Source organism: Stenella coeruleoalba (genome assembly GCF_951394435.1).
Source record: "Stenella coeruleoalba genome assembly, chromosome: 1".
In the NCBI taxonomy this organism is placed as follows: Eukaryota; Metazoa; Chordata; class Mammalia; order Artiodactyla; family Delphinidae; genus Stenella; species Stenella coeruleoalba.
In genome coordinates, this window is record NC_137169.1 from 34,457,834 (window position 1) to 34,472,327 (window position 14,494).

The following is a 14,494-nucleotide window of genomic DNA, read 5'->3' on the forward strand; positions in this document are numbered from 1 at the left end:
AAATGTGTTCATAATTGCTCATTGAATTATTTTTATGATGTCTGATTTCAAATATTTGTTAAATAATTCTGTCATCATGATTTTGTCATCTAATTGTTGCCTTTTCTCATTCAAGTTGAGGTTCCTGGTTCTTGGTATGATGAGTAATTTTATATTGAAATCTGAATATTTGGGGTATTATGTTATGAAACTCTAGGTCTTGTTTTAACCTTCTATTTAGCTGGCTTCTTGTGATACCACTCTGGCAAGGTATATGGAGGGGGGTGCTGTCTACCCCAGATTGGGGTAGAAGTCCAGGTTCCCCACTCAGCATCCATGGACACCCAAGGAAAGAGGGGCTCCTCATTACTGCTGGTCATGGTGGGAGTTCCTACACCCCACTAGGTCTCTGCTTGGACTGCTCTGACTGTGATGGTGAAGGATGCCTTGTTACTGCTCTCTACTTGGCCTCCATGATATCATGAGCAGGGCAGCGGTAAAAGTCCTGACTCTCCACTAGGCCTCCTCTGAAACTACCCCAGTAAAGAGAAGGGTATCTCCTTACTGCCAGGTGGGGGTGGAAGTCCAGACTCCCCATGTCTGGTACTGCCTGGCAGGGATGAAAGTCCCTCCTCCCCACTGGCCTCTGACACTACCCGCAGCAGGGGAGTTGTGCCTCATTTTCCTGGTGAAAGTGGAAGTGTGGGCTCCCAGCTTGACCTTTGCTGACATGAGTGGGGTGAAGCCACAGTTTTTTCTATGGCGTTTGGCTGGAATAAAGTGGGTAATGTCTGAAAGTTTTCTTTCTTGCTTGGTTGTCCTTTTCTTTGTTCTCTGTATAGAGTAAAAAGCCTTTTGTCTATGCTTCTTGGTGTTGTCTAGGTTGCCAGCTTCTTCAGCTTTAAGTCTAGGATATATGAGGCTACAAGAGAACCTAGGAAACCACAACCGTGTGGTTCTTCAGGTCCTGAGTTACCTAGCTGATCTGACTTCTTTCTACCTTTCAGAGTCTTCTTATGTTTGTTTTATATATAATGTCCAGGGGTTTTAGTTGTACTTGGTAGGAGAAATAGGGAAAAGTATGTCTACTTTATCTTCCTGAATGCAGAAGTCAGTTTTCCCATTTAAAAAAAATAATAGGTGTATGTTTGCATTTTCCCAGTCTTCAAGTATACCTAGCTTCCATTGGGAGTAGGAAAAGGAAAAGAGTTTATGGAGGATGAAAAGAATCGTTATTTTATCAGAAATTTATTTTTAAAGCATTTTACTTTTTATCTCATGTTTTTAATCATTTAAATATATTACCTCTAAAAAACTGCTGAGTTCAAAATAAAATATTTAATTCTTTTTTATACAGTGTTAAAGGAAGTTTAAAAGGGAAAAAACTCCATAGACACAATTTTTCCTGTGTTCCTTTCCAGTTTTTTCTATATTTACATTTCCCATAGTATGTGTTATGTTTATACACATATATATACAAATATATTATTTATTGTTCCACGGTCTTACTTTAATAAGTATTTAATGTTGATGAATAGTCTTCATACCACTTTCAAGTTGGTTTATCTTTAATCCTCTTAGCCATTTCTGTGTCTCCATTTAATCACTATTTTGAATACCATGGTCCTGAGCATTATTATACAATCAGCTTTTTTCTTCTTGTCAGTTATTTTATTTCAGTAAATTCATTGGTGTGCAATTATTCAGTCAAAAGATCTGAACACCTTTATGGCTCTTCATCCGTATTGCCAAACTGCCTTCTTGAAGAATTTGAGCACCAACTATAATTTGTGAAGCATCCTGTGCTAGGCCCCACAGTACCTGAAACAAATTTAAGATTAAGGGAATAAAAATAAAATAAGCATACTTGTGTTCACTCTACTTTTCATTCATACTGTCTAACTGTGAAAAGTACATTCCCTCCCCTTGGCTTCTATGGCTCACAGCCTTTTAGTTTTCCTCCTCCCTCTCTGGCTTCTGAGTCTCCTCTTCAGGCCTCTTCCCTCTGCTTGTTCCTCACAAGTCTTTAGGCTTCTGTCCAGAATGATCCTCCTCCTCTTACTTTCCCGCTTCTCCCTGGCTCATCTTATCTAATCCCAAGGTTTCTGCTCACATTCCTCTCTATCTGTATCTTCACCCCAGGCATGTCTCCAGTCTATACCTATATTCCCCCTTCTTGGGCTACCATCCACTTGCCCATTTGCCCCAGTCAGAAATCCAGGTGTCACTCATTATTCCTTTTTCTCCCTCACCTGCGACGTCCAGCAAATGACAGATCCTATCAATATTGTCTTCTAAATATCTCTAGAATCCATTCCTCCTTTCCATCCCCACCATCCTATTCTAGTCACTGTTGTTTAGTACGCAGATCACAACAATCTCTCAACTGGTTTCCCTGCCACACAGATTACAAATGATGTTTCTAAAGCACACTCTCTCTTTTGCCTCTGGGCTTTTACCTATCTTATTTATTAAGTCATCCAACAACCCATCCTCCAACATATACACACACGAGCAAGTATGCACACATCCCTACCTTCACATTTGCCTAGCTTGTGCGTACTCATCCATCAGGCCTCAGATTACTTACTACTAACTTAATATAATCACTTGTTAACTTATCCTTATTTTTCACTAAATTGTAAGCTCCTTAGGGACAGGGATTATGTCCTGTTGTAGCCCTAGTGCCTGCCAAAGTGCCTGGTGCTTACTGAGTGATTTTTTAAAAATCTTTATAAGCTGTATCTGCCCAATGCCATACTAAAAGTTGAAAAAGTGAAAAACTCACTTAAACTGGTTGTTTGTCTATACCTGTAGACAAAAATCCATGATGGGTCATTTCCCTGAATATGAGTAAAAACGATATGACTCATTTGTTTTTAAAGTTTATTTCCAAGAATAAGATAACTGCTCTGCTATAGAATTCAAGTTGAAAATCTTGCTCACAGCACTTTCTTTACTGGTAGATATTTCCCCTCCATATTCTGCTAGTATAATGAGCATTTTGATAGTCTTTTGTTATTATATTTGTGCTAAGTCCTGAATTAGGAGAAGGTAAGCAGAAGGAAATTCCAGAGGAGGCAGTAAAGGAGGGCACTTTTCCAAGAGAGGGACAGAAGGAGGAGGACTCACAGCAGAAACAAGATATGAAATGCGAAGAACAGCAGTTGACCTTGAAGCCTGAGGAAGTCGTGAGGCTCAGAGAAGGGCTGAGCTGTATGAATCAGAGCCTCCTTCAGTCTCAGAGCTCTGGGGATAGCTCAGATGACAGTAGCGTCCAGGTAGGTGTTATATAAACACGTGGTCTGACTGGCTCCATTTCCTCTGATCAGCTGTGGTTAGAGGCTTAATTTTTATATCACTATTAACGTATATTTGTTGAGCAATATCATAACCATGGCCCGAATGTTAATAAAGTAGCAACCAAAATCTCAGCTAAGCCCATCAGTTGATACATTTTATTATAAAGTGTTCTTAGGCTTCTTCTCGGCTCAGCAGGAAGGAATGCTGATTGATTGTCAGTGTCTGCCCTGGGCAGGTGGGACAGAGAATGGCAGGATTTGTGCCACATTTTCTGTTCCTGGTACCTGTAGCCTCAATATACAAAATACATCGTTTGCGGGGGAAAAGGCCACAGACTTGGAATTGTTTTCAATATGGCTATTGCTATTTGCTAGAAAGGTGCCTGCAGGAGAAATAAAAGGAGTGACTACACCTCAGTTCTTTTACCTCAATTTTGTTGGTTCCCTCTTGTACAAATTAAGATTTCCCTACACACACTTTTCTAGGAATTACTTTGAGATCCATAGAGGGAGGCTTTGTACTCATATGTAAACCACATGCAGAAGACTGATAATAGACATTTGAGAAGTGATTCAAGTGTACATTTAGAAAACAAGGAAGACTATTAGTAAAAGAAGTCAAAATATATTTGAAAAGAGGTTTGGATAGAGTGAAAACTAGGCAAGTCATAATAAACAAGGAAAATATATACCTGACAGGAGATTCAGATACATTGGAATGAGAAGGAAGTCACTGGATTTGTTCAGAAGACCAAAAGGAAGTATGACATCACATATTCAAAAGGAGGTTGATGTTACATATCCCAGACAATCCCTTTGTTGGGCAGTGGGCCAGTGTAGGAGGCTTGGGCAGAGGCTGAACACTGTGGTCACAAAGATGATAAAATCTTTACTTATGAGCTTCAAATAATCAGTGAACTTTTAGAATAATGAAATTTACAGTATAAGAAGTCACACCCTGGTTAATTTATTAATTTTCTCTAATTTACCCTTTCCCATTATTTGAAGAATCATTTCTCAGTACTTGGGGGGAGGTGAAAAACTATTAAATATATAAAAACTCTCCAGGAAATCTGGGAAAATAACCATTTTGTGAAAGAATAAATGTATATACCACATAGCCAGTGATTTTTTTCCATAATAATGACTTTGAATTATTGAAAGAAGTATGTTATTCTTATTCATTTATTCAACCAGTATTAATTATTAATTGAGTATCAATTTTTTTTTTTTTTTTTTTTTTTTTGGCCATGCCACACAGCATGCGAGATCTTAGTTCCCCAACCAGGGATCTTAGTCCCTTGACCAGGGATCGAACCCATGCCCTCTGCAGTGGTAGCATGGAGTCCTAACCACTGGACCGCCAGGGAATTCCCATTAATTGTGTATCTATGATGTGCCAGGCCCTGTGTTAAGGTACATACAGCAGTAAATGAGGTAGACATAGGCCGCATGGGAAAAAATAACGTATTTGTGTTATTTGGATTCACATTTCCCAAAACACTCACACACACTATTTCATTTACTTGTTTAAGCAAGCAAGGAAGAAAATACATTTTAGACAGATTTTTGTCTGCAGTGTGCTGTGCAGTGATAATTTCAGAACCTCTTTCTGTGTATAGGGTTCTTTGACCTTCTGATAGCTATAGATTGTTTTACTTTTTAGTTCTTGTGTGTGTGTAGTTTTTAGTCTTCACCCCTGTTGTCAGATTATGGTGCTAATACTTTGCTGCTTTCCATGTGTACTGTGTCTTATTAATCTCATAATGTGCAAATTTAGGTAACTATAGGCTGAGCCCAGACACCAAATTTTAAAGAATGCTCATAAATGGCAAATATATAGGGAAAAAACTGTGAGAGCCTCTATTATGAGTAACTATGTGAGCTATATTGTTCATATGTGTTTTGTGACATCATTTGTGGCTGCTGATGGCCTTTGGGGGCTTAATTTCTGCTGTTCAACAGTATTCCTGGTGAGGTTGCAGTAGCTGAGTTCTAGATATTATTTTCCCACTATTCTTGAAACATATTTGAACCACCATTAATTATCTTAATTTTATAGGTTGAAAATGTAGTTTCACATTTTTTTACTATGCTCTAGGCACTATACTTAATACTCTGTGTATATTAAGCAATACAATGAGGCAGAAATATTATTGTTGCCACTTTATAGATGAAGAAACTGAGGCTTTAGAGAGGTTAAATAATTGGCCTAGAATGACACTTTGTGGTGGAACCTGGTCTGTCTCCTTTACAGCCTGACCCTTTAACAGTTTTGTCATCTGCTTCCACTTGCTGAGAAGCTCAAAGAAAGCATATAGTCCTCACGTCAAGCTAATTTTCTAAGGAAGGCTGGCAAGCTGGCTCCCAAAAGCCCTCCCAGGGTGTCTGTCTTAGATTATCTTGGTGAATTTATCTGTGATTTGCCCTTAGGCTTGCAGTCTCCAAAACTTAGATGTAATGCCCCCCCCCCCCCCGCCCAAAATAGATCTGAGTCTTGGGAATACATTTACATTAAACCAAACTTTCAAGACTATTGGGTAAAATCAGAATATGTCAATTAGGTATTCTTCTGTAATAATGAATAAATATCACTTGAACATGTGTAGATGAACCGTGCATTTACCCATAGCGAGCTAACCAGGGATCTTAGATACTTGCAGCTCTTAAGACAAGCAAATTGGATCTAGATTGCCTTTCTGACTAAACCAAGACAGGAGCTGAAGGGCTAACAGGACTTGGGGAATTCAGTGTGGCAACTCGGTTATAAGCAAGATAAACCAGAATAATGACATGGGCTTTTCAGAACATCATGAACAGGAAGCACACTGGACCAGGACTCAGGAAACAGACAGTATCTTATCTGTTGAACTGGAGAAGGTTGAATTCTGTGTCTACTCAGCATGGCTGTGTGTGCCTACCTTTCAGAAAATCTAAATAACTCCTCCTTTGGTCATGAGAGTTTTATTGTGCCAGAGAGACCTGGCAGGAGAGGTCAGGGAGTAACCGAAGGAGAATCATTGGGGAGTGAAAGGAAAGTGATGAGGAAACCTGGTAATTTAGTATCTCTCGCTAAATGTTCTCTTCCCTTTTGCCAACAGACATTATGCGCGCGTGCGCACACGCAACCCACATACGTGTTCACACACTGCATCTTAATATGTTGACTCTTTGAACTCCCTATTTAAAGCACGTTTTGCTCTAAAACTACCCACGCTTCTATTCCACTTCATTAATATGAAAAATAAGAAAGTTAATTTTCTATGCTTAATTACTTTTGTTCGCATAACTTCTTCAATATTTTCACTCTAATATAACAGGAGTTAAACTATTTGAACATGTACAACTAGCCATACATGTAAAAGAGTAATTGGCTGTAGTTGAGCTAACTCCAAAAGCATTTACATGTGAATAATCACATTGTGACAGCTGGAACCCATGTTTTACCAACATTCTTTCAAATTATCCATGCTCCCCTTGTAAAACGTTTGCTTTAGTATCCATCATCTGGAGAAAAACGGAAATACCAGCAGCAAGAGGAGCTACAGCAACTTCGCCAGAATTTGCACCGGCTCCAGATTCTATGCAACTCAGCAGAAAAGGAGCTTCGATATGAGCGAGGAAAGAACTTGGACTTAAAGCAGCATAACAGCTTACTTCAGGAAGAAAGCATTAAGGTAACTCCAGTGGGCGTATCCTTCATTTAAGAGTCTCGATTGCTCAATTTACCCTGGGAATAAAGGAATCAGAATTCCTCAACTTGATAATTCACGACAGAGTCCCCAGATGGGTAGACAGTGTGAGCTATCTGGTGACTCCCTCCTTTAACTTCTCCCTACCGAGTAGGTACACAGCTCAATGGTTTCTCTGCTGCTGAAAGGCTGTGTGTGCTGTCAACCTGTAAATATGAAAAGGTTTAAGTTACGCAGTCTTTTGAAATCATTACCTAGACCTTTTAGCACTTAGTAAATTTCGATGACCTGAACTAAATCACTGGTGGTACTGCCCTAGTTCTATCTCTGGATGTATTTGTCTCTAATAGATGCATTATTATTGGTTCAATCAAATATCAACTGCACCAAAGTACAAATCATGAGAGAGCAAAGTTGTTCTTCCTGACATGAGTGCATCAGAAATTTGGGGGAACATCCCCCAAACATGCTTGTTTTAAAATAATCTATATAGAACTGCCATCCACAGATTCATCTAAATTTTATGAAACACAGGGGACTTCCCTGGCGGTCCAGTGGTTAAGACTTCATGCTTCCACTGCAGGGGGCATGGGTTCAATCCCTGGTCGGGGAACTAAGATCCCGCATGCCACACAGTGCAGCCAAAAAAAAAGAGTAAGTTTTATGAACCACAAAAATGTTCAAACTGAACCACCATGTAAAATAGAACTTTCTTTTGATTGTGGTTCACTTCTGTAAACATATACTAGGAACCTAATATAAGCCCCTATCTAAGATTCTGGAATTCAACATTCAACAAATATTTATTGAGCATCAGTCCTACACAAGGCAGGCCATCTTGTCAATACTGAGGGTTTAATGATATGCAAAACAGACACAGTTCTTATCTCCTATTGCAGGGGTCAGCAAACTTTGACCTATGGGTCAAATCCTGCCTGCCTTCCATTTTTGTAAATAAAGTTTTATTGGCACACAGCCATACCTGTTTGTTGACATATTATTGATGGCTGCTTTTGCACTACCAAAGTAGATATGAGTAGTTCTGACAGAGACCATATGGCCCACAAAGGCTAAAATATTTACTCTCTGGCCCTTTATACGAAAGGTTTGCCACCCCTAGTGTAGCAGGATCAATGACCTTATTCAAAAAGCGACATAAAAATATTAAGAAAGGTCCCTACTTTTAAGGAGCTCACAGTCTAGTAGGGGAGATATGGAGGAAAACAAATAGTCATTTATTTCAAACTTCAAAGGAAGCCCTTTTGGGAGTTCTAGGATTATTTGGATAAACTTCTTCCCTAGCCTCACCCTTCATGGTTTTTCGAATTTGATCATATTCCCTCAAGCCTTTGTAATTTTTTAAATAAATTTATTTATTTTTATTTTTGGCTGTGTTGGGTCTTCGTTGCTGTGTGCAGGCTTTCTCTAGTTGCAGTGAGTGGGGGCTACTCTTCATTGCGGTGCGCAGGCTTCTCATTGCGGTGGCTTCTCTTGTTGCAGAACACGGGCTCTAGGCGTGCGGGCTTCCATAGTTGTGGCTCACAGGCTCAGTAGTTGTGGCTCGCGGGCTCTAGAGCACAGGCTCAGTACTTGTGGCGCACGGGCTTAGTTGCTCCGCAGCATGTGGGATCTTCCCGGACCAAGGCTCGAACCCGTGTCCCCTGCATTAGCAGGTGGATTCTTAACTACTGCGCCACTAGGGAAGCCCCAAGCCTTTGTAGTTTTAAATTAAATTCCAAATCTTTCTCACATTTCAAGACAACCTTTTACCTTTCCCTTCAAACACCTTTCTCAGACCATTTTAACTGTCCACTGTGAGCGTACTCAAGCAATACTACGTCTCTGTCAAGGCACAATGACAATAACAACAGATCGTGACATCTTATATATGGTTGGCACCCTATAAATATTTGCTGGTTAATGAACGAGTCCTTCAGGGATGGGTAAATGAGAGCTTGATAAAAAAAGAGAAGATATTTTCTGTTTTAAATCTCCTTCATGGTGGGGTAAATTATTTGCCATTTCAGTAATGAGACATCATTCTTTTGGCTGGTCCCTTGGGCCAGGCATTTACGCAGAGTCATATGCAATAGCCAACTACCTTGTAGTGACAGTTTGTCCACTTTATCTCTTAGAAACCTCCCAACGCTGAAAGGTAAACATTTTATAGATGAGAAAACTGTTCAGGGGACTTCCCTGGTGGTTCTAGTGGCAAAGAATCTGCCTTCCAATGCAGGGGACGCGGGTTTGATCCCAGATCGGGGAACTAAGATCCCACACGCCGCAGGACAACTAAAGCCCGCACACCACAACCGCTGAGCTCGCGCACCTCAACAAGAGAACCCGTGTGCCGCAAATTACAGAGCCCACGCACTCCGGTGCCTGTGCACCACAGCTAGAGAGAGAAAACCCACACGCCACTACTACAGAGAAGCCCATGCGCCGCAATGAAAGATCCCGCGTACCTCAACAAAGATCCTGCATGCTGCAACTAAGACCCGACACAGCCAAAATACTAAAAAAATAAAGAAAATAAATAAATATATGTACATATATAAAAAACTGTTCAAGTGGCAAAGCTAACAAATTGTGGAGTCAGAATTTAAACCCAGGTCTGTTTTTGTCTTTCCTGTGTAGAGTTATCTTTCCGTATTATCCCTTTCCTCAATTTGGGGTCATTTTCGAACCTCAGCTTTGCCAATTTAGAGATTACTTTTTAAAATCCACTCAGAGATAATTGAACTCTGGGTCTCTGGCTAATGTTAGGTGTACTTGTAAGACTGGTTAAGAAACCAGAATACTTATTTGTTGCTTTTAAACCTTTTTATTGTGAAATATAGCACTCAGGAAGTACACAAAACATATACATACAGTTTAATGAATTGTTGCAAAGTGACTACCCGTGTAACCACCACCCGGGACAAGAAATAGCACATCGCCTGCATACCAGCATCCCCTGCATACCTCTTTCCCACCATAATCCCATTTCCTTCCATCTTAGCAGGAACCACTAATTTAAGTAATTACTCTCTTGCTTTACTTTATAGTTTTACCATCTGTGTATGAATTCCACACAGCATGGTTCAGTTTTGCCTGCTTTTGAATATTTTATAAATATAATCAATCAGTATACACACCTTGTATCTGTCTTCTGATGATCTACTTTGTTTGGAAGATTCATCCATGTTGTGGTGGGTGTATAGCCATTGTTCATTCATTTTCTTTGCAGTAGAGTATTCCACTGTAAGGAAATGCCGTAATTTATTTATTAGTTCTGTGATTTATGGCCATATTGCCTGTTTCCACGTTGGGTATATCAAGAAGAATGCTGTAGGCTTGCAGAGCTTCAGGCTGAGAGCGGTTCTGCCACCACCAATACTGAGACACTGTACTGAATCCTCTTCCTGGTGCTTAAACGTCCCAATCTGAAGCTTAAGAAGCCACCCTAGATGCACATGTCGTTGGCCAGAACAGTGTTTGCTCCAGTGTTGTCATCTTATTTCATCATTACCAGCATTACCAAAATGCTGAGCATTGTCTCTAAGACCAATGATCGTAGATCTCAGAGGCCTTTAGCTTTCTTGGCCTATGGCGTAGGTGGATAATATATTATGAAACCTATATGCCCTTTCTATTTATAATAAGTTTAAGTTTCATAATCCTGAACCAATCCAATGCACCAAATATTCCAACACTCAGTTTCTTCTTTTCTTTAATTTCTTTGTTTCTTCTTCTATTCATTATAAAATCCAAATAGAAACCAGTGGGACAGGAGATCAGTGGAAGAAGGGGGATTAACGGGATGATTTTAATCTGGCAAAGGCCACATCATTCAAGGCCAGGCAAACTGGTGGGATATGTTCTCAGAGTGTTGCGGAAGCCACTGAAAAATTTAAGCAGGAACGGAGGTCAAGTAGTTCAATTTATGTTTTTAAAAGAACACTTTGGCTGCAGTGCGGAGAACAGATTAGAAGGAAGTAAAAATGGAAGTAACATGACCAGTGCTACTGCTATGGCCCAGGATAGAGATGATGATGACCTAGCAAGGGTGGTGACAGAAATGACGAAAATGGATTGATGCAAGATGTGTTGTAGAGGTAGAGTGACAGCATGTGCTGAATAGGCTCGCTATTGGCAAAGGAAGGCTCAAGGATGGCTCTCAGGTCACTGGCCTGAACAAAAGGTTGGATGTTGGCCTCCTTTACTGAAATCAGAAAGACCGAGAGAAGAACGCTTTTGGAGATAGAAGCAGAATCAAGGAGTTCCATTTTGGCATGTATTGGCATAAAAGTGGTATTTTTAAATCATGAGAATGAACCTAGAGAGAGAATGATTCACTCTCTAGGAAGGCCTAGAATAGTCCAATAATGTTTAGAAGTTGAGTGCACTAGAATAGTCTACAAAATAAACCAAGAAGCAACAGCAGATGTAAGTGAAAACTAGGAGAGGTGGGTATCACAGACTCCAGGAGAGGAGAACTTTCTGAGATGGATGGAGTAACTGCTACTAACAGGTCAGTTGTCCACTGGACTTAAATTCTGGCCAGGGAAGGTCAGTAGTGCTCTTGGCACTACTGAAGTAGTGGGAATGAAAGCTGGCTTGGAGTAGACTGGAAAAAAAAAAAATGATGGAAACTCTTTAGACCATGCATGTATAGAAACCCTTAAGTAAATTCCTTTGTCCAGCTGCCGTCTGGCTGGATAGACTTTGGCAAACCCTACTAACACAGAGCAGCTCCAGAGAGGTAATCAGCCACATGACATTGGTATTTGTCAGCCCTTGGGGGACTACACTTTCTTGAAAGCTGCTTATTCTAGCTCACATTCACATTCATTCCATGCTTATTTTTGTCACTTTTATTTATTCCCCACCTCTAGATCAAAATTGAACTCAAGCAGGCCCAGCAGAAGTTATTAGACAGCGCAAAGATGTGCTCTTCACTCACGGCTGAGTGGAAGCACTGTCAGCAGAAAATCAAGGAACTGGAGCTGGAAGTACTTAAACAGGCTCAGAGCATTAAATCACAGAACAACCTACAGGAAAAGCTGGCTCAGGAGAAATCTAGAGTTGCTGATGCAGAGGAAAAGGTAATTATCCTCACACTTAATAAATAACATGCACTGGATACTACTACTGAAATCCTGTTTCCCTAAGGATTTTAAAAAATAGATACAGTACAAACCTGATAGAATTCTAGGGGTTTTTTCACTCTCCCCTGCTTTCCTCTTTTGACATCACCTGCTCCTATGGTTCCAGTAAATCTTGTGTTTTTGAAGACTACATGAACTCAAAAAGGTAAATTTCATTAAAGCTATAACATGAACTTAAAGAATTGAGACCAGAGGACTTTATATTATTTATAAAGTATATTATTTATACTTTATATTATTAACTCAAATTTTAAAGGACTTATTCTCCTCTCATTTGGATTGCCCATTTATTTGATTTTTATTTTGTAACTTTTGGAGGGATGAGTGTTGTGAAATGAACCATTTTGAAATATCGCCCCTGCATTTTAGACTGCCTGACACCAGGTGGCAGTAGTATGTCACACTTGCACGTTTTGATCTGTGGGTTTGAGAGTCAAATCTTACATAAAAAATATTTCATCAAATCACATAAATATAAAACAAACATCAAAATTAGATGATAGCAATATGGCTTAAACTCAAAAACGCAGTGTTGAGCTAAAGAAGCCAGCACAAAAGAGTTCATACTATGTAATTTTCCTTATATGAGGTTCAAGAATAGACAAAACTAAGCCGTGGTGATAGAATAATGTCTTTATAAGGGGTATGGAAGGGGACATGAGGGAATCTTCTGTGGTGCTGGAAGTATTCTTTATCTTGGTCTGGAAGAGGTGGTTATATAAGTAAAACTTCACTGAGTATGTAAGATACGTGTACTTTATTATATGTATGTTATTACTTTAAAAAAAGTAATTGGTAAAATTGATAAAGATTAGTAAAATTTTTAAATTTAGACATACTAAATATTGTTACTGGATTTCATGCAACAGGAATGCATATTCTGACTGCAGCTGGAAGAGTGAACTAGTATAAACACTTCAGAAATCAATTTGGCATTAGATCTAGTTAAGTTAAAGATGTATATACCGCACAACCCAACACTTCTACTAGGCATAAAAACTAGGGAAACTACTCTACTGAGCGTATATATCAGGATACGGGAATACAGTCATTTTCATAGTAACTGTTCCAAATGTTCACTGACTTGAGATGGAAGAGGTAAACTGCATATTTACACAGTAGCATAAAACAGTGAAAACGAATGAACTATAGGTACTTGCTGTAGTTAATACAATATTGAATAAATACCAAATCACCAAAAACACAGTATGATTCCATTAATATGATGGTCAAAATAGTACAAAATAACAACTGAGTCATACAGAAATACATATTATTAAAAGAAAAAGCAAGAAAATGATTAACACAAAATTCAAGATATTGGTTTTCTCAGGTGAGGAGGGAAAGGGAGTGATCAAAGAGACTTCAAACATACTGGAAATGTTCTGTTTCTTAAATTGGGTGGTGGGTTCAAAAGTTTGTCATTTGCCCTTGACAGAGAAGCCAATGGAATTAAGATTGGCTATCTTTAAGGAAGCATTTGCCCTAGGCAGAAATAAATGGGGCAGCTCCGAGGAACTTGAGCTGGCCTCAGCTAACTGGCTGCCCACTGCCATTGCCTGTGAATCATTCTACATCTTCAACTCTCCTATGGTGAGTGGGCTCTGCAGAGACTTAGGGCTAATGCAGAAAGCCCTTCTCTTAGAAGAGGACTGCCATTTACTGGTATCCACTGAACGTCTGTGGGGAACATGGTGCCAGACCATTGTAAAGGATTTGTTGTTGCATCAGGAATACAACAGAGGGAGAACAGCAATTCCACTGAGAACTATACAACTGCCAAATATTTACTAAGCACCTACTACATAGTAGTCACAATTTTAGGTGACATAAGGGTTTATAAAAAATATGTAAACAAATTAAAAGGAGATCTAATAAGAAAGTTTTAATGACACTTTTAGTCTAACATGTAAATTCTAAAATAAAATCATATATCTCTCTTTCAAATTCATAAATCTTATTTTTAGTTCTACCAGAGCATTAAAGAATGCACTACTGGAACTTCCCTGGTAGTCCAGTGCTAAAGAATCCGCCTTCCAATGCAGGGGATGCAGGTTCAACTCCTGGTCGGGGAACTAAGATCTCACATGCCGTGAGGCAGCTAAGCCCACATGCCACAACTACTGAGCTCACACGCCTCAACTAGAGAGCCTGCATGCCACAAACTACAGAGCCCATGCGCCCTGGAGTCCACATGCCACAAGTAGAGAAAACTCACACACCACAACTAGAGAGAAGCCCAAGAGCCACAACAAAATGTCCTGCATGCCTCAACCAAGATCCCGAGTGCTGCCAACTAAGACCCGACGCAGCCAAATAAATAAATATTTTTTAAAAAGTAAAAAGAATGCACTACTGGTGCTAGGCAGTA

General features: G+C 39.6%; 1 protein-coding gene across 1 annotated transcript in view; it reads left to right on the forward strand.

The window, feature by feature from the left end:
- The window catches only part of CCDC30 (coiled-coil domain containing 30), a 173,179-nt gene that overhangs the window by 109,479 nt on the left and 49,206 nt on the right, over positions 1-14,494 (forward strand). Inside the window, exons 14-16 of the mRNA XM_079917435.1 lie at positions 3,017-3,260; positions 6,779-6,958; positions 11,851-12,060. Coding sequence (XP_079773561.1) covers positions 3,017-3,260; positions 6,779-6,958; positions 11,851-12,060 — 634 coding nt within the window. The remainder of the gene's footprint in view (positions 1-3,016; positions 3,261-6,778; positions 6,959-11,850; positions 12,061-14,494) is intronic.